Genomic DNA, 25,710 nt, shown 5'->3' with positions numbered 1-25,710 from the left:
TAATGAAGAACAGTAGGGTTTTTTTGTTCTTTTTTTAATAAATCTTGCAAGTGATCAATTGCTACTTTTATTTTTTGTTGATGAGTGCTTTTACCTGGCACTTTAGGGAACTTTTTCATGTGTGTGTCTATACACATCTGTACTGTATGTGTGTGTGTGTGTGTGTGTGTGTGTGTGTGTGTGTGTGTGTGTGTGTGTCATTCCCTCCTTCCTCTACTGTACTATCTGTGTGCCTGGATCTTAACAGATCCTGTGTTATTACTACTTCAGACCTACCGATAACATTTTCTTATGCATGTAAGAAAGAAGAAATACAGATAGATCCCTCACTGAGAGACTGCAACATCTACTGACAGATGGTTTTTTTTTTACAGGGTCATGTCAGGAATTTTTGGCTCAGACTAGTTTGGTGTTAACGCTCCAATCTCATTGTAACTTCAAGAGTAAACAATCATTTGAGGACAGAAGAGAGAGTAATAAACCAGACATGAACCAGACATTGGAGACTACAACGTACAGCTAGAAAAGCTTGCCATATGCACATGTACACATTGGTTTTATCCTTTTTAATGTACTTATTTATTTGTATAATAGGACTGTTCAAGATTGATTCCTCTCTGTCAGTTAAAGCGTAAGTTTGGTCTGGGCCTGATTTCTTGTGTTCTTGTGTCTAAGTGACGAATGAGAACAGTCGTTTCTGAAATTGGTCCAGTATTGAGCAAGAAAGCCGCAGCCGACAGCCGCAAAACAGGCTGCAGTGTAACCACTTGGGGTGTTCGCACCATCAGTGCACATCCACTAAAAGTGCTTGTTTTTGCCACTGACAGGCTCAGGTTATTATTTTAAGTGCCTAACAACATTATGGAAAGGATCCCTGCAGAGATAGAGGTTCTTGATTAACCCAAAACAGCCCCGAAATCATCATCACCAAACCCACCAGACTCCATTTAAAAAAACAGTAATTTAAGCATGTATAGAGTCAGCGTATTTTCATATCTAACAAGGTGAATTAAGGGTTTATTTCAACCAATCTAGACCTGGTGATTGTTGGAACGGCGAAAAGACGAACCAAGACAGCTTTTGTAAGTTTTATTTTGGTTCTGTCAACTTTGAATAAGGTGAGTTTTACAACAATAAATTCAGTGTTTATTTAAATGGAGTCTGGTGGGTTTGACAATGGCAATTTCGGGTCAGTTAGTGGTTTAACTAAAAGGATCTTTCTCTTTAAGATCTGTCTCAGTAGGGATCCTTTCCATAGTGTTGTCAGACACTTAGAATATTGCTGTATTCATGTGCTCCTCAAATGGTCCCATTTCCTAAGTTGGGAAGTAGTTCTTCCAACTTCGGCCTGTTCATGACCTTTAAGTCATAATGGGGAAGAAACACAACAGATATGTTGAATTTTATTGCTCAGATTGTTAAACGTCCCAGTGAAGATTCATGTTGCTTTATCCAGACTTGTTGCTGCACCAGTACATCGCCTAAACCTACTAATATATTGCTTTACCTGACTGATGGTAATAAATAACCTCTAGGTCAATGTATGTAGACAACTACAAAGTTACAACCTAATAGGCTACCATGTTACAAATTATATCTGAACAAAAATTAATATTCAGTACACAAATAAATAAAAAGTTTCTTAACATCAAACTAACACTTACTGTCGTCTGCCATGTTTCTGCATAATATGACATCAACTCAGCAAGGCTTACTTTGCAAGTTGTTGTTCCGAGGAGGTGTTCATGTGAATTTTCCCAGGAGAGAACTATTTCTTTAGATTATTTTGACACCACATAAATGCAGGATAATAACCTGAGCCTGTCAGTGGCAAAAACAAAAACTTTTATTGGACGTAAGTTGACGTGAACATGCCCCAAGCGGTCACATTGCAGCCTGTTAAGCAGCTGCAGCGCTCTCGCTCCATACCAGACCAATTTTAAAAACTGTCGTCTCCATTACTCACTTAGAAACAAAACACGGGGGAAAAGGGTCCATGTTGAAAAATACCGAACATACTTTTTTAAGGAAGCATGTAATCAGGTTGTTTGTACATAGTCAAGATCCAGCAGGGAGCAGGTATGTTGAAAAGGTGATGCTCTGTCCTGCGGAAAATGCTGCAATGAATTCAGGTGATTAAAAAAAATAACTTTTGTGTCAGTGCCAGGAAGGTTTTGCTACAAGATTGTGAAATGTTTAGTGCAGATAAAGTCATGAAAGATTAACCTAAAAATGGCCAAAGTCATGTAAACAAGGACACACTGTTATGAAGATGTGCCATTTAATGTTTGTTTCCTTTTCAGATTTGTTTTTGTAACCATGACAAATGTATTACTTGAATGTTGAGATTATTTGTTTTGCAGTTATTGAAGGTTAGTTACGAGGACGAAACTCTGGAGCAGAAGAAATAATCTAATGTCGCGTAGAGTCAAACTACAAGCCTCACCAGAGTTTTGATCCTGACAGCAGGAACTTAAGTGAATTAAGTTGTGTGTAGTTGCTACTGATTCTGATGTGAAGTCTGCTTGAAAAAAGACCAAATTGATCACTTGCAAGATCACGTGGAGGTAAACAAAACTGACTTTTAAGTTTAAAGTGAAACAGCAAATGCATTGTTTATTTTATTGTACACTGGCTTACCTACTAGACTACTGTAACTTTAAAGTTTAACGATTGTGTGTGAATGTTGCCTGCTGATGTGGGTAGAGTTAGGGTGTGTGTGTGTGTGTGTGTGTGTGAGAAAAAGGGAGAGAGTGTGTGTGTGTGTGTGTGTATAAACACAATGACGCCCATGTTTTGTTCACCTAATTCCCTAACAGCCCTTAAAAAGCCTTAAGTGTTTGGTCCTTGGACTTCCCTTGAAAATGAGCATGGTTTTAATGAAAACCCCAAATAATAAGGAGAAAGAAACGGTGAGGAAACACAGAAACAGCAATTTTTGGTTTCTTTTTTTTTTTGTCTTTTTGTTTTATTGAAGTTTTGTTGAATAGACAGAGCAATTCCTTAGAGATTCTTTATCATGGAAAGCAAGAAAACGGAGTAATATTTTGTAATTATACTATATTTTAGCAATGTGTAGTTACTGAGCTGTAACATTTTTTCCCCAAGTTTCAAAGCTTCAGTTTGCAGTTGTGACTATTTATAATACTTGATTTGCTTGTTATTTAAATTTTATTTTCTTCTTTTGTTTCTTGTACTATTGCTGTGAAATGGAAGAAGGCCCACGAGCCTTTCTTTGTGTCATTCTGTACGACAGATAAGAGGCAAGAGCGTGAGAGTTGTGCTACTCTTTTTGTAATATTGTAATAATAAAATAAAGTTCTAATTTATGCTTTGAAACAAGTCTGAACTGCAGTTTGGATTATCTGCAACGTTAACTGACACTGCCAACATGTGAACTTTTCTACTGCTCCCTTAGTTCTGCAGAGGTACCGCCAGTGTTGCCGTATTAGGCTGGTTTCCTCCCAGTCAAACCACTTTTGACCCCCAACTCGTCAAATATCGACACTTTGTCAGTGGCTCTACACGCCAAACAGTGACGCTTCAGGTACCCCTCCAGCATCAGTTTAAGATGCTAAGGGATGGCATGTCAATTTACACTCTTCACATGCATTGTGTCTTCTCAAAATAATCTTCAATTTTCAGAGGAACAGTACAGTTTCCCCGCTTACATGCAGAGGAGGGACTGCCGTTTTTAAATAGGTTGGATTTTAGGGGGGATGGGGATGGGGTTCTCACTTCATGGCAGTATTTGACTTTAATGTGGTTGCAGCACGACACCAGAGGCGCATTTTGGGGGGTATAATTCCTCAATTCAATATAATATAATTCAGTAATTTTCAATATTTTCAAACGCAGAGGTGATACTGTGGTAGTCTGTGAGTAATGTGACGTCATACCCGTATCTGTATAAAAACACAGCCAAAGTTAGACAGCAGAAACGGCGGATGGTCGGAGGACACTGACCTTCAGCTTCTCAAATAGCAACTCAAATTCAGCCAGCCCAGCTCAAACTCCACGCCAGATCATGAAACTTTCTGTTGCTGCTGTTACACAGATTAGACCCAGCCTAATGTGAACCCTGGTGCTAGGGTTGACTGAACTTAAGTTGCTACAGCTGTTACTGAGTCCATCCCTGGAGCTTCCGCCTGCTTTTATCTCTGCAAATGTTCTCCTAGTAGCAGAGAGTGAGGCAAAAGCCCTGTTTTCACCAAACACTTTCAGTATGGTACCTTTGGATAAGTGATCCTTCAGACATGGTACCTAGACCCTAGTGTTTCCACTGCAAACAGTTCTCTTAAATGTGGGCGGGGTTGTTGTCACTCACTGCTCTGTCCAGCACTCACTGTATTTCCTCATTACCAGTGACACAGAGGGAAGTCTGCACCATTTTTGGAATATGTCTCATGATATACCATCTCTCGAAACTGTACGATTCAACTTTTCCCCGTGGTCTAGTGTTAAAAAACTAAACAAAAATTGCAAAGAATGTGTTGCAATACTTGAAAATGGCAATATATATATAAATTGGCAAGTGATTAAAGCAAATCGTCCCAGCCCTATTAATTATCAGACATTTTATGTTTGTGTAACATTGACACATTTGACATAACATTGTGTATGTAATTGTTTTACATTGGTTTCTGACACAGTTATGATTTAGGCTGGTTTTCATTGAATTGGATTGAAGTCGTGATTGGGCTGGAAACTTGTCAGTCTGATCTGGCAACACTGGATACAGCAACTTAACTACTGTCATCATGTCTGACAGTTCAGGTAACGTACTATTCACAGATTCTTACATAATCAGCCTCAGACGTTGCTGAGCGGTTTAAAAGGCCCGCCATAACCATATATAATTTGTAACTGAGACAGCTTGTGCTGAAGGCAGCGATTGTTGCACCAATTGCTGTGCTTTCATGCCATTTATCAGAGCCTGCCTCTGCCAAATGGAAACAGGAAGTAGAGTAGACGAAGCAAGCTGTGAAATCCACAGGACTATCTGGCTGCAGTAGATTTAGCTTGTCTGGCTGTGATGAAAATGGGACTCGTATAAAGGGCACACAGCAGGAGGGCGGGATCAGCACCTTCGTAATCAGTATTACTCCATGAAGGATTCTGAGCGATGTCAGAGGTGCCGGCAGGTTTTGGCCTTTGTGCAGAGAGGATGTGCATCCTGTTCAGGTGGTGGCAGAAACAGCATGTGTAGAAACCTTTGGATTATATCTTTTAAAGGGACAGTTCAACCCCAAATCAAATATTCTTCATCTTACTGTAGAGCTATTTATCAGTCTATATTGTTTTGGTGTAAGCTGTCGAGTGTTGGAGAAATCGGTCGTAGAGATGTCTGCCTTTTCTCCAATATAATGGAACTAGATGGCACTCGGCTTGTGGTGCGCAAAGCAGCAAAACATAAATTTGAAAAACTCAACAGCAATGTCTCTTTCCAAAAACCATGACCTGGATACTCAAGACAATCCACAGACCTTGTTGTGACAAGTTTCATGTTGGAACTATTTTCTTTCTACAGAACTACTACCAGCAACCGCATCACCATGCAGAGGGAAGCGTGCATCTACTGCTAGCACATCTAGCACCAATGAGCTAGCTAACATTACAGAGGACGCCATTAATGTTTGTATCTTGCACTGTCACAAGCACATAGTATATTAAAAATGAACATGCTTTCAGGACACATTATGAATGTCCGTGGCTCACACTGTTGGCTGTTTCACCAGCAGTTCTAATGAGTTAATAGCTTCTTTTACACTGCCTCTTCTAGACGGGAATTTCATGCCGTTATGCCAGCCTCTCCGTTCCCTATAAAAGGTAAAAGTGTGGAATGGGTGCACAGAGTTGTCACACCTTTAAGCCGGCACTGGAGGTCATAACAGCGCCAAAACAACCGTCTGTATAAATGGGACAGCCAGCAGGATGAGACCATGGGTGGCACAGCACGTTTTGATGACATGTTTCATGTACAAGCTACAGTGGGAGACTTAAAAAGCAGCTGCTAGCAGTTAGCAGTTAGCAGCTAGCTCAAATAAGAAGCTCAACAGCAGCTGAAAAAATCTGTGCCTTGGGAAAACAACAAGGTCCAGGAACTCCTTACCCTCCGAACAGAGGAACAGATCAACCACCACATAACAGAGATGGTAAATGATTGTTATTATCATTATCAAAATACCAATTATATAAGTATCTGATTTGAGACACAACAAAAGTCTGTGGATTATTTTTGAGTAACTGGGTCATGATTTCTGGAAAGAGACATTGCTGTTACATTTTTTTAAATTCATTTTTTCAGCACTTTGAGCACCACAAGCCGAGTGCCATCTAGTTCCATTATATTGGAGAGAAGGCAGACATCTCTACGGCCAGTATCTCCAACACTCGACAACTCACACCAAAAAAAATCTAGATTGGTAAAAAGCACCAAAGGTGAGAGTTGAAATATGTATTTTTGGGCTGAACTGTCGCTTAAATGTATTCTAAATTCTACTATTTTACACCATTATATCAGTCGGATGAACAAATATCACTAATATAGTCCTCCTCACTGCTCCTCTCAGTGAAATATTGCCTCAAATGCTGAATTTAAAATCAACCTGATATGAGAGTATCAGAGAGGCAGTTCACACACAGTTACATTTCTGAGGGAACTGAAACTGAATACTGTCTTTAGGTTTGAATGCCTCGATGCTCGGGTCAGTCAGGCTGAGCAGCCACAGTGGAAAGTCTCTGTTGTCTCTTCAGACATGCGTGCTGCTCAGAGGAGTCATCTCTGTGGACTGCTGTGTCTGCCGCCGCCACAGACTGCCTTCCAAGGAAAAGTCTCTCCAGCTCCTCCCTGTGGATAAAGGAGGGAATGTTACTAGACGTGGATTACCTTCCTGTCACAGAGAGATGCTTGAAAAGCAATAAAAACTTCTGAGGCTGCGTTCACATTTCTGCACCTCTGTTTAGTCTGTTCGATAGTCTGTGTGAAGTAGGCTGGTGGTCTCGATCCCAGCACCCAGGATCCTCATCGATTTTGCCCAGGTTGCTGTTCCATTTGTTCCAGTTGACTTCCTCCACTCTGAGACGACAAGAGGACACATGCTCCAATTACTGTCTGCTGTGTGATGCATCAATCAGCTGTCAGAGAAAGCGCAAATTAGTGAAGAGCACACTGTGCCGTGCATCAATCGATGCTGCTCGCACAGCTGCATCTTTTGTTAAATCTTCAAGCCCAAACTCCTTTGTTTATGCCTGATTATTATTACATGCTAAACCTTGATGTTGTCGCTGCTCAGATGAGTTTGGGTGGAAGAGATTTTTACTCCTCGGTACTGAAAATCAGGTTAGATAACAACTTCAGTACTACACCTGTCAAAGCACCATACAAACCCTCTGAGATTCACATTGTGGACATGCATGCATGAATATTATAGCCAATCACAAAATATGCCTCTCCTTGTTCCTTGTAACTAGTAACTGGGAAATTATTCAACCATCTTAATCATAGGAAACATGCTCTTTTCTCCAGCCCTGGATGAATCTGTTAGGGAGTCCTGGGCACTGAGCATGTATCCTGTTGCCTTTAAGTACCTGTCAGGTGCAGTGCACATGGCAGATTGCATGTGAGGGGAGGAGGATTTTAGAAATACTATGTATGAGTATGAGTCAGCCAACGTTCTAGCTAATATTTTTATTTATTGGTCTAAAAGTAGTCAAATTCAAATATTAAGAGTCTACTTATATTGTCATCAAAACACCAACCATGTGCATGTTTTAATTGTGTAATATAACCACCACAAAAGTTGTCAAAATACCCAAATTCTCTCCCAAAATAGCCTGCCTACAAGTAGTCAAATTTGAGTCTAAAGCCCCGTTTCCACTGAGCAGTACGGTACAGTTCAGTTCTGTATGTGTTTTTTGTTTCCACTGTGAAAAGTTGTGGATGGTACCAATGGAACTGTTCTGTACAGTCCCCATTTTTTGTCCTCCCTCTGTTGGGGTACCTAGCACACAGATTTGGTACTAAAAGGTAGAGCTGTGAACACTGCAGTCTGTTGATTGGTCAATAGAGGACGGTCACTCTGCTCAGGGCTGAGTTGTGGCTGGTTTTGAGGCTCATGTAACCACTGTTTATGCCATGGAAAGTTTTATTAGTGAACTGTAACATCACTGTAACTGTAAAATGAAAGGATGTTTTGCTGCCTCTCACAGCAGCTGTAGTCAGAAAAAATTTAATTAATTCACTGGGCCGACTGCCGGCAACTTTTAAGGTGGAACGTTATCTTGTAATGTTACTCAGTGCATGAGGTGAAGACGTGAATCCATCAGCACACCTTAAATATTCCATATGACAACTTTCCATATGACCATTACTTTAGTTTTTATATGACATACACTTTTAGTAATGAGTGGATCTTCAAGTGTTTATATATATTAATTTCGACCGGGTTATGTGAACTGCTTATATTCTAATCCTCACTCGGTGGAAAAAACAAGGGTCACACAGCGCCGTTCCTGTGGACTCCAGCAACACTAAACCCCCGAGCTTGCCTGAGAAGGACTAAATGCACAAAGCTGCTATTTTCAAACATCCCGTGGAGAGAGACTCTCACTGCAGCCTGTTTTATTTTGTTCTGAAAATGTCGGCGTGCTGCCTCGTTCTGTGGACTATAAACAAGGTGCAGACTTTCATCTGAGTTTCCTCCCAGAGCACAGACAGCTCCCTCATGATCACCTGCTTGGTGGAATCTGAGATGATCGAGTCTGGGTGGAGTCTCGTGTGCGCAATACGATCAGGGAGCTTGAGTTGTTTTCCAGGATCCACTCTCAGCTGCCAGTCTGGGGCTGTGGACAGTTGGTATCATCTTGTCTGTGGTTAGAAAAGGGGTCCTTCCTCTTTTCCTGGGGTGGTGTTTACTGGACTAAATGGCTTCCGCAACTGCCTTGAGCAGCTGGGCATAGCACCAATGGTAACCATCAGCCAAGGCTTTGGGGCAGCTGCTGAGGAGGTGTTAGAGGGATCCTCTTCCAGCACACATGGGGCAGGATGGTGTCTCAGTTTTGCCCCAAGTGTGAAGGTTTGCTTGACTTGGTAAGGTGTCATAATTTAATTAATGGTAGAAATTCCCCAGTTTTATAAACGTCATTAACACAAAGGCAAAGAAATGCTGAGGACAAAGAGGTGTGGACTGTTGACTTGAACTCACAGTCACAAATCTGATGACTTTAAACTCGACTTGACAAAATCAAAAAAGCACCCAGAGTGGACGTTCACACTCAGCTATTGATGGAGCCTTTCATATCACGTAATTAACTGATTGTTTTGTTGCTGAACTGAAAGAAGCAAACCTGAAACACCGGCGACAGTCGTCTCCAAGAGCAGTGCCGAGGTTCTTCTCCACCCCACAGCGATACCTCTCCCTCAGACAGCAAGACAGCCTCCTCTCCATGTCCAGGATCGTGATGGCCCTCTGAAAACAGTCACAGCACTTCATAAACAACCCGCAGCTGCCTTGGATAGACACTCCCCTCGACCACAGAGCACGCCTCACCTGCAGCTTCCAGATGCTGGCGCTCTCGCTGGTGGTCCTCTCCACCGTGCGGTTCATGACGGCGATGAGCATGTTGAGCAGCAGGATGTACGTAAGAACGATGTAGCCAATGAGGAGCATGTAGAAAACCCCCTTGTTCTCGCCTTCCTGGACGAATTCCACGTCGCCCATGCCGATGGTGAACTTGAAGAGCTCCAGCAGGGTGAAGGCGAAGTTTTCAAAGGTGGGTTTTACACACTCCTTGTCAGGCGCAAGGGGACCAAAGAGACGCCCCTTTTGTGGCGGCTGAGTTACAGCAGTCATGTTGTTCGGAGGCTTTACAATCAGAGTGATCAACGCTGTGACAGGACAAGGGAAGAGAAATTTTAGGGAAATGTTTTGCCAAGAGGAAGTCAGCCATCTTGGATTTCTGGTGCATTAATTTTCATTTTACAAGCATTAGTGTTTGAGGACTTTAGGATGCACAGAAACTCACAAAACTTTGCATGCTTGTTCAAACTAAAAATTATTTTCATTTGAGGGTGCAATAGGGTTTGTGTGTCACACATGGTCTCTGTAGCCCTCTGATTGCTTTTAGCCTTTGAACGCATTTTTGACTCCCTTGGAATACTCAAATTTTTTTCCAGCACACATCAAGCCCTGTGAACAGCACAAGAATATACAGGATTGGATGCATGCATGTTTTGTGGGCTCAATAGCGCCCCCCAATGCGTGGATGGCTTAAGCTACCCTGATGTTCACTTACTTTGGTAAGTACATTCCTCTCATCATTTCAGACATATTTCTAATTGGGTTACTTTAGCTACACCCACCCCGAATGTCGGCCATTTTGAATTTTGTGTGTTTTCATTTTATACAACCTTTTCAAAACTACTTTGAGATCGGATTCATTTCAGATTTGGGTGTTATGAACCTCCAACTAACAAGACCCTAAATTGCAAAAGAACAGTTGATAACTTGAACAGCGATGTCACAGGTCATGTGAGAACACGCCATTTTAAGGGAATGGACAGGTGGAATGGAACTTTACAAAACTCCTCCCAGAGGATTCAATAGATCCATCTCAAATTTGGGCAGCAGTATCTCAAGACCTATATGATGCCAAACTGGAAAGCGTTTGTGCTTTGATGGAACAGCGGTACTATGGCAGCACAACGAATTTCGATGTCTTTACACGACACAGGAAGCTACTGACTGCACACAATTCAATCTGCCCCAGATTTCACATGCTGGATAAAAGTCTAAGCCTGAAGACATCTACAGGCCCATCCTGACTCATATCACCACCTACAGACAACAGGAAGTCAGCCAGATGCGACAAAGATCACTAATTTACATTAAATTTACATGGTGTGGTCTACACATGATATACAGCAACATGACATGTAATTAGTGTGTGTTCTCTGATGCCACATAGAGGACACAGAAAGTGGTACAAAATATGCACTCCAAGCAGGAAATACCATCTACCTAATGGGCATGGTATCCGACATTTACGGAAAAACCGACGTCCCGCCAGTACCAACGATGTGTGCGAGATCCTGTTCATGGCCGCTTTTATGTCAAGTTTATATCTCAATATGTCCTTCATTTGTTTAGGAGAGTAATAGATCTGCTAAATTTCAAATCATTAAAGCAAAGTGAGTAAATTCTCAAGTGAAAATCTTGATAATATTACCCTCTGAGTTATATTTTAGCGTCAGAGCATTTTGGGAGGGCATACCTGCTGCGAATCCAAAGAGGAAGACGAGGTAGACAACAATAAAGCGCAGGATATCACTGAGGATCATCTGCAAAGAAAGAAACAGGACAAAAGGCTTCAGTGTGGATCGTTCACTGGAATGTTCACTGTGGTGCGGTGCAGCCTGTGTGGACTACCTTCTGTATCATGATGCTGTAGATGCCCATGTGTCTGCTGCCCCTGGAGAAGTAGAGTGTGTTGACCCAGCTGAGAGCGAGACACAGCACCAGGAAGCCAATGTACTCCTGCCGCCTGAACAGATACAGCCCGGCTGTGACCAGGAAGAGGGCGCCCTGCAACAAACTATCAAGAGCAGAGAAGACGACTGAGATTCTGCACAGCTTTTTGATTTCAAATTATGACAATGCTGTAAAACACGAGGTTTGATATTTTACTATATCGTATGTGTGCAAGTACAAAAACAAAATGACACATTTTAAAAAAACAATCCATCCCCTGATCATCTGTTACATGTCATCAGTCTGTGCTGTTCAGTAAATCCCAGTTATTTGGTGATCATTTTGTGTTTTTGAATATGCTGCCCCATGAAAATCTTGCTTTGCTGACCTCTGCTGGTGGAGGTGTACTCCAGCGTGTGTCAGTGCACCATTACATCACTGTCAGGTGTGGTCATGGGTCAACAGAGCACATTTCTGATTACACCCAGGTGGAACCCCAGAGGGGCAGTGTAAAGGTGTGTTCACATCAAACGCGATGCAAATTTTTGCGTTGTGTTACTCGCGCGATTTTGAACGCTAGAATGTTTTGTGTTTTTGATGAGTCGATGAATCAGTGAGTGAACTTCTGCTGGTACGTCATCAGCGTCATATCTCTGCAGAGGATCTCAATGCTGATTGGCTATCGCAGCACGAATTGGTCACTTCACTTTCTTTTTTTTAAATGGTGCAATTTGGTGCATTCTGGCTATGAATTTGGTCTCTGGCAAAGGCACCAATTTATGCTTTAAAAGGATAAAATAAAGTATTTCACCTTCAAAAACCATGTGGTCTTTAATCATGTAGCCCTGGGGCCAATTAATACTGTGTTGCCATATCTATGATTATAATAAGCGCCTCTTTCCCGAGCCATGATCTACTGTTTACAATGTAAAGCAGTTACTCCATCTTATGCAAAGCATAAAGCAGAGATGTCACTGTGCCACCTCATTTCTGCTTTATGCTTATTGTGACGGCCCTCCCATTGTCTTTGAGGATGTTCCAGCCAACCTCATCAGGCAGTTGTTTGACATGGGAGGTGTGTTGCCTCTATTGATCTCACCTGGGCCATCCAGGCCATAAAAGCTGCCTCATGTCTTTACTTGCTCTCTCCGCCAAAGAAGAAATGGTTTTGTTGTTTGTTGGTCTTGAACAGTTGTCTGCAGCTTGGCAGCTGTCTCAATTAGGTGTAACACCATCCACCATCCCCTCCACCTCCCTATGACAAAGTCATGTCATGCACAGTGCTTGTAATCAGAATGTGTGACTTTAGAAATGTTGATATGATACGTACAAATGTAACCTATCAGAAACGGACTATGCCAACATTTTCTTCTGGCGCCTAGGCTGCATACGTAGCAAGATGTCAACGACAGTGAAGAAAAAGACTGCTAGCTAGCAAACGTAAATGTATACACGCACAATCAAACGTTTTAAGAAAATCTGCTTTGCAAATGTTGCATTCAGCACAAGGACAGTGTGTTCTGGTGAAAAACACTGAATGTAAATTCAGATCACATGAAAACTTTTAATTTTGACCACGTCTGGGAGATAAGTGTTACTACTTACAAAAGTATCTCATAATATCCATCAATCAGCAACGTCTGCAGCTTTGGCCGTTTCCTCTTCATCTCTGCGACCTATTGTTTTTTGATAAATCACATTACTGGAATGACAAGGTGATGATACGAGCCATTGAATTTTAATTCAACAACACCCAGGCACATACATACCCCTACGAGAAAGAAATAGCAGTTTGCCAGCACCATCACTAGCTGGCCTGAAAGATCCAGGTAACCCATTAAGTTGTTTTCGACAGGAAATGGCGGCTGTGGGGCAGAGAAGAAACATAACCAACATCAGCCTTTCTGAGATGGTTACACACATCAGTCACACAGTTTGTAGCAGCTGAGCTCACCTTTCCAAATTTCCTATTGTAGGCTACAAGAGTGAAGATGGTCAGGTACAGGATGTAGACCAAGAAGTTGAGGAAAAACATTCGGCCTGCAAACATCCTCCACTTCTCCTCCAGCAGCTGGCCCAGAGGCTCCGTTTGCAGCATCTTGTGGCGGTTCTGAGAGGAGACACATGTTTGAGTGCAGAGTAACGACAGCAGCTGTTCTGACTGACCAGGCTCGTAACGCTGGGACTCACAGGGATGTCACTGCCGTACACCAGAATCTCCATCACGGACTTATCCTCATATGAGTCCACGGAGGCCAGGTCATACAGGGAGCTGTGGACGGGCCCGTAAACCCACTCGGTGAATTTACGGGACAAATGTTTGGTGTTGCTCTCTTGGAATTCCCGTTGCAGGATGTGTGAAAAAAGCTGCAGACAAATGAAAAGTCAGAGAATGTTCAGTCACATCGACACTGAAAATGTGTCCGTAGCTAGCAAGACTGAAGACAGCAATCCAGGGGCTCACAGCACTCCCCAAAAGATAACTTTTCGGGTTGTTAGAGGAGCTGGAGGCCCGGGAGGTCATTCGTATGGCATGGGTAGTTTAGAGGACTAACATCATGACTCAGGGCAGTGATTTTCAACCTGTCTTTCTTAAGGGACCCCTTTCCTATCATTGAGTAAACTGACGACCCCTGACTACGTGACATATTTAATAGATATTTCATATTACATTCAATGAATAACAACAACAGCACAGAGCAACTGCTAAACTCTACGATTAACTCAAACAGTGAACGCAATAACTGCAGGAAGTTTGTGCAAAACAAGCGATTTGGATGAATTCTGAGCAGATTATTTCCTGTACATTTTGCATCAAAGGTTAATTTCCTGATAGTTTTGAGAACTTTTTGTAAGAGTCTCTGTCTGTATTACCTTGAACAATAATTTTAACTTAAAAAAAACAATTTGACTAAGCTTTCTTCACATAAAATGAATAAAATGTTGAGAAATGGCCTACTGTATCCACCTTATTCCTAGCCCCCATGATACCTTGCGTAAATTTTGCAACTTCCAGCGTTGAACTGAAACCGGCGATTTCCAGTGGTAACAGTTTGTTGACAGTACTCTATCTGTTATAGCTCAAACAGGATTATGTGAGCATACCTATTATTGCATGTTTTTGTGTCTAAGTGACTAATGGGAGCAACAGTTTTTAAAATTGGTCCAATATTGAGCAGAACAGGCTGTAGTGTAACCACTCGTGGCATGTTCCCACCGTCAACGTACGTCCACTAAAAGTGCTTGTTTTTGTCACCGACAGGCTCAGATTGTTATTTTAAGTGTCTGACAGCATTATGGAAACAATCCCTACTGAGACAGACCTTTTGTTAAAGAGTAAGATTCTTTTTGTTTAACCAAAACAGCCCCAAAATCATTATCGCCAAACCCACCAGACTCCATTTAAAACCACAGTAATTTAAGCGTCAGCATAGTCAGTCAGCATATTATCACATCTCCCTGGGTAAATTAAGGGTTTATTTCAACCAAATCAGAGATGGTGATTGTTGGAACAGTTGAAAGACAAACCAAGATGTCTTTTGCAAGTTTTATTTTGTTTCTGTCGACTCTGAATGACGTGTGTTTTATGATGATAAAATTACTGTTTATTTACATGGAGTCTGGTGGGTTTGGAAGACTCCATTACCCTTTTGCCAAGTGCATTTTTTTAACCCTTTCCTGAAACCTAACCCAGCTGTTTCTGTGCCTAAACCTTAACCAGCACCAAGTCACATCATACAACAGGTTTGATTTTGGGAGGCACAGACAAATGATGTGTTGATAGAAGCATTAGATCAAAGCGACTAATTTTGTCATTTAGTTTAGAAGACTTGCTCCATAATTCCATGTCGCTGATTGCAGGCCATGGATCTTTCTAACTGTAGGGAGATTTCATGAGCATTGCGTTTGTTTTTAGGGTAACAAGCTGTCAGACAAACTGGCTATCGGTCCAATGGGACATTATTCGGACTACCTGGGTTATAGGATAATGGGCTGTCAGACAAATGGGCAGTCCCTTAAGGCCCATAGTACATTGTTGGCCCTGGGCCTCAGCACAAATCTACTCTGCTGTGTCTCTTTACCCCGATCTTTCCAGTCTTGGCAGCCATCTTGAGAGGCGTCAGCCCCTTGTGGTTCTCGATGTCCTCCAGCTTCAGCTTGGGGTGCAGGCGGGCGGTGGTCTTGAGGATGCGGTCATACATGTTGGTAATGAACTCGGTGTTGTGCGTAGAGTTGTCAGCCACCACCACCAGGGCGTGCAGCACTGTGTTTCCCTGAGAGTCGGTCAGCTTGGCGTCCGCTGACTGGTACCCGTTCTCCATGAGGAAGTCCACCACGTCGGGTTGGTTGGTGCAGGCTGCCAGAGACAGAGGCAGCTCACCTGAGGACGACAGAGAGAGAGAGAGAGACTCTATTTGATTTTCTTTCTGTCTAACTGATTCAAATGCATCTCTGTCTGAAGTGTCTACATCCAATCCATAAAAGTACAAACATGACCTTTCACAGCCGAGCTTTGAGACTGACGCCAGACACTCCAATTCAAAAATGTGTTCTGCTTATTGTTACTTCACTTGGATGTTTAATGTACAGTGTGCAGAGTGATGTACAGATTTTATTTCTAAACTCATTTTATGCTAAACATTATTATTGTTATTCTACTTTGTATGTGTGTGGAGGTATTGTATGTGCTGTACAACATTACTGTACAATAATAAATGCAGTTTATATGTATAGGGGTGGAGAGAGAGGCTGTACGGAAGCTGAGAATGGCCATGCTTGCAATATTTTTTTTTTTTAATTCCCTTTATATGGAGTGTTTGGAGAATTACAGTTTTTCCTCTTCCTTGGGGAGGCTGTACAATCCTTTCGTGAATTCTCATCAGACTTTTAATTGGCAAATTTTTCAATGTAACTCAGAGACTTTGCATCTTGCAGGGTTCCCACAGTCATGGAAAACATTTTCCAGGCTTGGAAAAGTCATGGAATTAGTCAAATTCATTGACAGTTTTGAAAAGAAGTCATGGAATTTTGTTTTATATGATGATATTGTTACAATAATCTTCTATAGATAACCTTCTATGGGGCGGCAGTAGCTCAGTCCATAGGGACTTGGTTTGGGAACCAGAGGGTTGCCAGCACAAGTTCCCGTCCGGACCAAACATGGAGCATGGTCTGGTAGCTGGAGAGGTGCCTCCTGGACACTAGGTGCGCTTGAGCAAAGCACCAAACCACTCGGGGCGCCTGTCCATTGGCAGCCACCCTTACTCTGACATCTCTCCATTTAATGCATGTATAGGTCCTGTTTGTGCATGTGTGTGTATTTCCGGCCTGTGTGTGCATGACAACAGAGTGAAAAAATTTAATTTCCCCTCTGGGATTAATAAAATATATCTTCTTCTTCGTCTTTCCATGTAACGTAACCTAACTGTCAACTTAATGTAACTTTAATGTGTCAACTTGTGACAACGTTTTGTTTACCATCACGTATGTTTCCTCATTTTCTCCCTGGGTTTGTCTCTTTAGAGAGTTTGAATCTGATATGTTTGGAATAATGCCGAGCAAGTGGGGCAAGGAAAAAATCAGTCCATATCCTCAGAAAGTCATGAAAAAGTTTGGAAATTCTGTCCATGAAAATGTGTGGGAGCCCTGATCTTGGAACGGGTCCCTGTACTGTATGACGACACCTGTGTACAGATGCAGTATTACATATCAACAGTTGGTGGCGGTGTTGTTTTGAAAATATCTCACCTCTGCTCCAATCCTGTAAATGTCACAAGCAGCGCTGTACTATCCCTTATTTTGTCTTAAATTAACACAAAGTAAAATGTAATAATTTGAAAGGAAAATAATGAAATGCAATTTTAGATTTAAGTAAGAAATACTAAAAATGTGTTGCTTTAAGATCAGTGTCACACAAAAAGTTTAGCAACTAACAGTAGATGATCTTTGTGTGGGCGCTCCTCCCTGCAGCAGCATGCACTCACCAAAGTAGAAGCTGGGGCCATCGTGTGGCTGGAAGAATGTTCCACAGGCTTTGGCGTGGACGTCTGCTCCTTTACTGACCAGCAGCTTCACGTAGGAAATACTCCTCCTCTCAATGGCGATATGGAGAGCGGTCTGGCCTGTCAGTCACAACACAGCAGAGGTGGGTAGAGTAGCCAAATATTGTACTCAAGTAAGAGTATTGTTGCTTTAAAACAATATAACTCAAGTAAAAGTAAAAAGTATTTTGCATTAAAACTACTCTGAAAAGTACAATTTATCCAAAAAGTTACTCAAGTAAATGTAACTGAGTAAATGTAACTAGTTACTACCCACCTCTGCAACACAGTCAGGGAATCAAAGAATGCTGCAAGAGTTTATTCTCACAGCAAATCTGCTTCATATTACGGAGGAGCACTGGGGCCAGACATGACGGGACAATGAGAGGAGGAAGATCATTTTTATTTTGCATCAAAAATAAAGTTTAAATGTTGAGAGTAAAGTCTGATTTTCACTATTAGTGATTCCAGCATGTTGAGAATAGAGTCAGAATGTGGAGAGTAAAGTCATCATCTCCTCCGCTCCATCAAGTTGTATCTTGTGATGAAACATATCTTCTCTGTATTGCACACGTGTAACCATGGATACCCTTGCATCTGTCCATTTACCAGCTATTTCAGTTGACACGAATAGGGCGACCTCGTCCATGTTTGTGTGGTTTCTCTTCTGATTTATTCTCAAAAGTTTGACTTTAAACTTGAAATATCAAGTTCATTCTCGACATTTCAACTTTAATCTCATAATGCAAAAAATCTTCCTCCGCTGATTTATCTGTTCTTATGCCTGGCACTAGCACTGGAAGTTTGATTTTTTTCTCAACATTTCAACTTAATGGGCAACATGTCAACTTTTTTCTCCATAGTTGGACATCATTTTGTTGATATTGATTTAATTCTCAATATTTAGACTTAATTTTTTCAACATTTTGACTTTATTTTCTCAACATTGACTTAAATCTCGACATTTTGACTTCATTCTTGACGTCTTGACTTGATTTTCGACATATTTTGTCTTAATTCTCGGCATTTCAACTTTATTTTTTCCATATTTTGACTTTATTCTAAACATTTTTACTTTATTCTTGACATCTTGACTATTTCTGATTTATTTCTTGACATTCTGACTTTATTTTTTCAACATTTGACTTTTTCTTTAAGTCTTAACTTTTCGACTTTATTTTCTGAACGTTTTGATTTTAATCTTGACATTTTGACTTTATATTCTCAACATTTCGACTTTATTTTTTGCATTTTGACTTTAATTTTCCATATTTTGACTTTATTCTTGACATTTTGACTTGATTTTCTCAATATTTCTAACTTATTCTTGATATTTAAATTTTCTTGATATCTTCAACTTTATTCTTAAAATTTCAACTTGATCTTCTCTACAACTCTTCTCTATTTCAACTTTATTCTCTCAAAATTTCAATTTTATTCTGGACATTTCAACTTTATGTCACCATTTTGACTTTATTTTCTTGACATTTCAAATGTATTCTCAACAATTTGACCATATTTTCTCAATATTTCATCTTTATTCTTCACATTTCAACTTTTTCTCCACATTTTGATATTATTCTCGATATTTTGACTTTATTGTCTCAATATTTCGACTTCATTCGAGACATTTCGACTTAATCTTTTCGTCATTTAGACTTTATTGCCAGGAAGATTAAAAAAATCTCCCTCCTCTCATTTTTCCCTTACGCATGGCACTTATATTCTTCCATAGTGAGTTTACCTTTGTAGTAGGTGTTGGTGTATGCTGCATTCACAAACTCTTTAATGTCTCCCATCTTCTCTGAAATGTCAATTAACAGTTCCACTGTCTCGTTCTTGCCGTCCTTGAGGTGCAGCAGAGCCTTCATCAGGGCAGTTTTACCATACGACTGATCTGCAGGTGTAACCACACATTCAGGGAGATAACACACAGGACTACATGCTCACTGTTTGGTGCAGCTGTTGAATGATGGGTGTCACACTCACACAGAGAGTCAGACAGCTTCTTCATATTCTGGTGCAGGTACTGATGAAGGCCGTCCAGGTCTCGGGCGTCCCCGCTGGAAGCTGCTTCAAACAACCTGTCGATGCTGAACGTCTTGCTGTCTCTCTTCGTGCTGGGCTCCCCCACGCCTCGAATCCCTCTGTCAGCAAAACACATTTTACAGAACATGTGGGTCAAAGGTTGAGCAGCATCACACTCCACATGAATCAACACTGTGGGGCTTGATACTACGCAGCATCACGGTATAATGAGATCACTTCATTGCATGGTGAGGCTCACTTGTCAAAATTAAGATTGAATCTAATCTGTGGCTTGGGGTCCTCCATTTCCTCCTGGTAATCAGTGTCCATGGGAGCCTTGGGCGACTCCTGACCCAATCCCAGGGCAGAAACCAGGCCGCCCTTCTTTGCCTCTTTCTGCCGTGCTTTCTCCTCCTCCGTCCTGTCGTCTGACTCCAGAGAGAAGCCAAACATTTCTGACTTGTCCATCTTCACCTTGTGCTCCAGCCGTCTGCAGAGAGATACAGCACATCATTCAGACAACAAACAACAGATCCAGTTAATTTGACAGCAAGAGGTACAGAGGAAGTTCCATCAACCAATCCCCTATCACAGATTTCCACTTTTAAAGAGCCATGTCTTCTTAAGTGTAGGAAAATATACTTTGTGTAGACCAGTGGTTTCAAACTTGTGAGTTAGGAGTTATGGAAACACAATGATAATAATACATTGCATTTGTATAGCACTGTAGAAGGCACTCAAAGGCACTTAAAAGGTAGAGGGGCTGATGGATAAGATTAAAGGAACACTTTAGCCTCTTAAGGCTCGAATGTCGAGTGTTGCATCACCTCACGTCGCTTGTGTCTTGGCCTAAAAGTGCACCTGAACACACCCCAAAGGCTACAGCTAACGACCAACTTGCACGTACGTTCTGCGCCTGCATGAGAGGAAATAACTCTTTATCCACATTAGTCCTAGCTCCCATGATACCTGGCGTGAATTATGGGTGCAACTTCCGGCGCTGAACCGAAACCAGCGATTTCCAGTGGCAACAGTTTGTTTACAGTGGTATATCTCCATTATACTGGAGAGAAGGCAGACATCTCTACGGCCGATGTCTCCAACACTCAGCAACTCACACCAAACCAACGCTCAGCTGCTTATCAATGTCAGGCTGTTGGTTGTTGCTGTGGGTGGGTTTTAAAAGAGAGGAGAGTTTCGGAGGCCGTGGCCACCCCGGGGTCTGGCGTTTGGACCGGGTGAGAGGGACGAGGAGGTTGGCGTCGGTGGATCAGAGGTTGCAGGTTGGAGTAGGAGCTCAGAGAGGCCGGAGGAGGAGATTCTTTGCTGAATGGGGAGGCTGGTGCGGGAGTGTGTGAGCAGACAGTCAGCTGAGTTTTGGGTGTATCAGTGTTAGCAAGAGAAGAGAAAAACACATTTCTGCCACACAGAATATTTTCTACTAATCTCTTCAAGCCTCAAACAGTTGAAAATTGCACACAACTCCCAACTGTGTCATCGGGTCAACACGCTTGAGAGCCACCAATGCAGGACAACGTGTTTAATGTTTGTGCTTTAACATCGGTTACTATGTGTTTGTATCAGCAGGGGACCACTTCACGGCCTTCGAGGGCACAGACAGGACATGTGATGCTTCTTCCTGCAGTGACTAACAAAGGGGTGTATTTACAGGGAGAATTCCATGACAGCCGAACACACAGCACCAAGTCTGGTAGTCACTTCTTTGCAGAGTAACTGAATCATAGTACAGTATGGGTTAAACAGAAACAGAATCAGTGAGTGAATAAATATTCCTGCAATGCTGATCACTATAAAATGATATTTTAATCTTAAGGGAACCACGTTCTGGATAACGGAGACCTAATCTTCGCTGGTTCCCCTTTTCAGTCACGAAATGGGGAATTAGTGACTCACTAGACACTGTAAGACTCCAGATCATCACCAAAGGAATATGTAGCGCAGCAACAAACAAAGAAAAAACAGAGAAGCATATGTCTTATTTTTAGAAAAGATGGTTTCCCAACAAAACCTGAGTGTATTCTTTACAATTCTTCAGTCTCATCTCATCTTAACATGGATGTAAACATTTGTTTTCACTGACAAAACAGTATTTAAAACCAATTTATTTACTGGATGTATGTCATCTGTGCAGAAAAAGGGTCAATGCACTGATGATAGTCAAGAACTGAAACGTTTGCTGCTTTTTTTTACTCACTCTTTATCATTTTTGCACTTTGAGAAACCTTTTTAATGCACGGATGTCTTGTATGAAATTACTATTTTTGCATTGATCTCAGCCTGTGGACCACTCTGTGGCTTTGTAACCCAGTTACATTTAATGTGTGGGTGTCTCCTCTGCTGTCTTTACTTGTTTGTCTATTGTAGCAACGCACCCAAGACGAACTTTTTTGTTAGTTTCACAGCAGCGCTAAGACTTAAAATATAGATATCACCATTAAACTTCCTTGTTGAATTATTTACATTAATTATATTATCATTAGTGAACTGAAATTTTATGTTTAAAGATGTGATATTATCTAAATATGAGCTTTTTGCATAAATTACAACAGTGGTGGGAGGTAACTAAGTACATTTACTCAAGTGCTGCACTTAAGTATAAATTTGAGGTTCTTGTACTTTACTTGAATATTTCTATTTTATGCAACTTTATACTTCTCCACCACCACATCTCAGAGGAAATACTGTACTTTACTGTACTCTACTAAAATGTTATTTGGGGTTAGTGGATAACGCTTAAAATAAGGTTTTTCAGCATTTTTAAGTAAAATAAAATAAGTTGGAATATCTTAAATGAACTAGTTTAATCACTAAATATATCCACAACTTTTGGATGATATTAAGTTGGCTCGACTTAATTAAGCTTTTTGAGGTCACTCAAATCATGTTGGTTGTACTAAACTAATTGACTCTGTCAGATTATAAAAGACTTGTAGGATTTTCAAGCACAGTCTCACTCCAAAGTCGTTGAAATCTGGCGCTTGGGCAGTGACTTGCGGCGTCAGAAACCAACGAAAAAGCTGTCCTTTAACGTCAGCATGATACGCGGCCGGTGCCGTTATAGTTTAATGGCGCATGTCTGCCCAAGCGCCGTCTGTCACTATGTGTCGAACGAAAGATAAGGCGGGGTGGATGAGTCCAACAAATACCAACTTTGCTTCCCGTAAGATTCTAAAGCCAAACCCTGTTTTTTTTCCGAAACCTAACCACGTGTTTTTGTTGCCTAAACCCAACCATGTTTTTGTTGTTGAAGGAAAAAAAACATCAATTCGCAGTGTTGTTCTGGCGTAGTGCGTTTATTTTGAAAGAGACTGTATGTAAATGGTAAATGTCCTGTGAAAACTAAAGTGTATTTTGAAATCAACCAATGCATGTAACAGGCAGAATTTGACACGTCATCGCAGAACGTCAACAACCAATGCACCCAGGGTACCTTGCACATCGTATCTGGACGTGGAAAGTCCATGACCAAACGTTGACATGTATCTGAAACTGCCTCCACATTGAACTACAATATAAAAATACTCTTCCGTGTATTCATCAGTGATAAAAACAGGATATGTTAAATAAACATATAATACTGTGAAAAAAGCCATTCTGCACAATGACTGAATTTAATTTTGATACTTAAACGTACATTTTTCTGAATGACAGACTTTCACTGCAAGATCTGAGCACTCCTTCAACCTCTGAATTCCAATAATAGAAATCTGAACTGGAATATACGTGGATTCTTTCCACTAGTCTGACAGAAAATATGTTATGGAAGCAGAACAGTCTGAAACCTTAACATTGACCAGTGCATGAAAACATAATGTTTGTACCTGGGCTGCCTCGCCCTAAAATGACCATTCATTTCAAACACAAACTGCCATGTAAAATAAAATAAATGAATCTTAGTGTGGCTTGGATTATTTTTAAAGAAGACTTACAGACCATTGTCCACCCATGCAGAGGCCTTTACCAAGACAGATGAAGTATTTTCAAACCTCTTTGTTGTTCAGTTGTGTGTGCAGAGGCATTTTCTCACACACTGCGCTACAGACTAAGACAGATTAAGAGACAGTCGGTGCTGGTGGTAAAACTGATTCCCTCTTCCCATACACTTCACTCCCATGACCTCATTAAATCTTATAAAACAACCACAAAACCAATCAGTGCGACGCATCGGTCATACGTTTGCATGGTTGCATGTTCAAATGTTGAAAGTATATGATAACAAATCACAACAATGTGACAGAGCACTCATACTACAGATGTTTGACAGTTCTCTTCAGGACCAGAAGCAATCTGATGATTTAAAACAAGTAAACAAAACGCATCATTAGACTCACCAGAAGTAACTCCTCCTTCCTCCTCTCCTCCAGATTATCTTCTCAACTAAAAATCTGACCTTCAATTAAAAAACAAAACCGCAGTGCAGTGTCCGGCAGTGATGCGAGTGCTCGAGTCCTATTGTACTGCGTTTTAAGATGCTCGTTCAGTGTAACGGGTGAAAGACAAAAGGCCAGAGGGAGATAATGTGACACGCCCTGGGGAATATCTGCGTACATTACAGGATTCCTGAGTGCTTAAAAGGATGCTGTATTGACCATGTGTGCTCATGCCATGACAGCAAGAAACACCACAAAGGAAGTAAATTATCTTGTTTAAAGGTAATCCACTGGAGCACTTTGCGGGATATAGAGTCACATCAAGAAAGAAAAAACAGCAGCACACTAAACAATAAAATAATGTTTGTTAAATAACACATATGAGTTACTTACCCTACTTTTCTTACTCAGGTTTGTGACGATTCTAAAGCGAGTCTCCTTTTTTTAGTCCATACAGTTGCTGATGGGCTTCCTGTGCCTTATGTGCCTTTTCGTGGTTTCATTTACAATGCATGGGCGTGTATATGTGTGTGTGTGTGTGTTCAGCGCTGCAGTGATCCTGTGACTGAGTGTGTGTGGTTTCAGAGAGCCTGCCTGCCAGTGTGGGCTGCAGATCTGCTGTTCATATGATCATCTGACAATTTCCTTTCTTGACATAACTTCCCCTTTTCACAGTTAACAGGGCCCACAGGCCTTCACAGCAAAGCGTTGACTGCTCGCACAGGAAGGTTTGGGTATTTAAAATATCCCCCCACAGACGACCACAAGACCAACTCAAATATTACGACAGATATTGTGCAGCCTGGCGCTTCATTACCAGTGTTTGTTTGGACTTTTCAATATGAGCTTTGTGTGCAAAGATGGTGCTTTGCATTCAAAAGCACCAGAATATAAATCTGGGCCCAGCTGTTAACTTCAATCTGGATCAGACTGATTTGTATTTGGAAATCCTATGTTCTGCCGTCCAGGATCAGCCGATTCATCTTCCTTTTGTGACGGTTTTGAAGATCGACATTGGACTGGAGCATCCTGATCTAGATACAAACTTTTCAAGATTACTTCGTGTGGGTGACAAATCACTATGTTGGCATTCTGTCAACAAACACTGCAATTACCACTTATCGCCACAGGTGTCGCCAAAGAGAACAAAACAAAGAAATTTGAGATTATAATTTCTTAAAGTTCTTACTTATCCTATTACGGGTCGTGCGGGCTGGAGCCTATCCCAGCTGACACTGGGCCAGAGGCGGGGTACAACCTGGACAGGTCACTAGACTATCACAGGGCTGACACATAGAGACAGACAACCATTCACACTCACATTCACACCTACGGACAATTTAGAGTCACCAATTAACCTGCATGTCTTTGGACTGTGGGAGGAAGCTGGAGTACCTGGAGAAAACCCACACTGACAAGGGGAGAGCATGCAGGCTCTGCACAGAGGGGCTCCCCCACCCTGGGGTTCGAATCCTCTTGAGGTGACAACTCTAACCGCTGTGCCACCATGCCGCCAGTTTTATGTTTAAAGAGAGAGAAAAAAGTTTTATTCCATTTTCCTCCTGAAATGCACCCCAAATCCAGCCTTCTGTTTGGATCACAATAATGCTAATTTTTCAGATCAAAGGTATCCAGATCCTGCGAAACAGATAGTGAAGGTTTTGATCCAGATGAAAACCAAGACTTGATTTCATGATCTTATCTGATTTCAGAATCCTTTTCCTTTTGAACAACCAATTTTCAAGATTTGATCAGATCTGATCAGATTACGTGAACAAC

General features: G+C 41.4%; 1 protein-coding gene across 3 annotated transcripts; it reads right to left on the bottom strand.

Moving 5' to 3' along the window:
* Nucleotides 1–143: 143 nt before the first annotated feature.
* Nucleotides 144–25,710, bottom strand: trpv1 (transient receptor potential cation channel, subfamily V, member 1). 3 transcript variants are annotated; one of them, XM_050035131.1, is made up of 16 exons: nucleotides 23,893–25,710; nucleotides 19,800–20,030; nucleotides 19,502–19,659; nucleotides 19,257–19,409; nucleotides 17,456–17,593; nucleotides 15,554–15,852; nucleotides 13,662–13,838; nucleotides 13,426–13,581; nucleotides 13,241–13,336; nucleotides 13,077–13,147; nucleotides 11,430–11,595; nucleotides 11,275–11,341; nucleotides 9,552–9,889; nucleotides 9,349–9,470; nucleotides 6,957–7,078; nucleotides 144–6,850 (listed from the first exon to the last, which is right to left on the bottom strand). In XM_050035131.1, the coding sequence occupies exons 2-16, from the start codon at nucleotides 20,006–20,008 to the stop codon at nucleotides 6,753–6,755; spliced, it is 2,370 nt and encodes a 789-aa protein (XP_049891088.1). In that variant the 5' UTR covers nucleotides 20,009–20,030; nucleotides 23,893–25,710; the 3' UTR covers nucleotides 144–6,752. The 3 variants fall into 3 exon arrangements, with proteins under 3 accessions (XP_049891088.1, XP_049891096.1, XP_049891102.1); XM_050035139.1 differs by having other exon boundaries at nucleotides 24,325–25,710; XM_050035145.1 differs by having other exon boundaries at nucleotides 24,339–25,710.

This window comes from Epinephelus moara, chromosome 3, assembly GCF_006386435.1.
Source record: "Epinephelus moara isolate mb chromosome 3, YSFRI_EMoa_1.0, whole genome shotgun sequence".
In the NCBI taxonomy this organism is placed as follows: domain Eukaryota; kingdom Metazoa; phylum Chordata; class Actinopteri; order Perciformes; family Serranidae; genus Epinephelus; species Epinephelus moara.
Note: the sequence above shows the minus strand (reverse complement) of the source record. Positions and strands in the feature narration are given on the sequence as shown.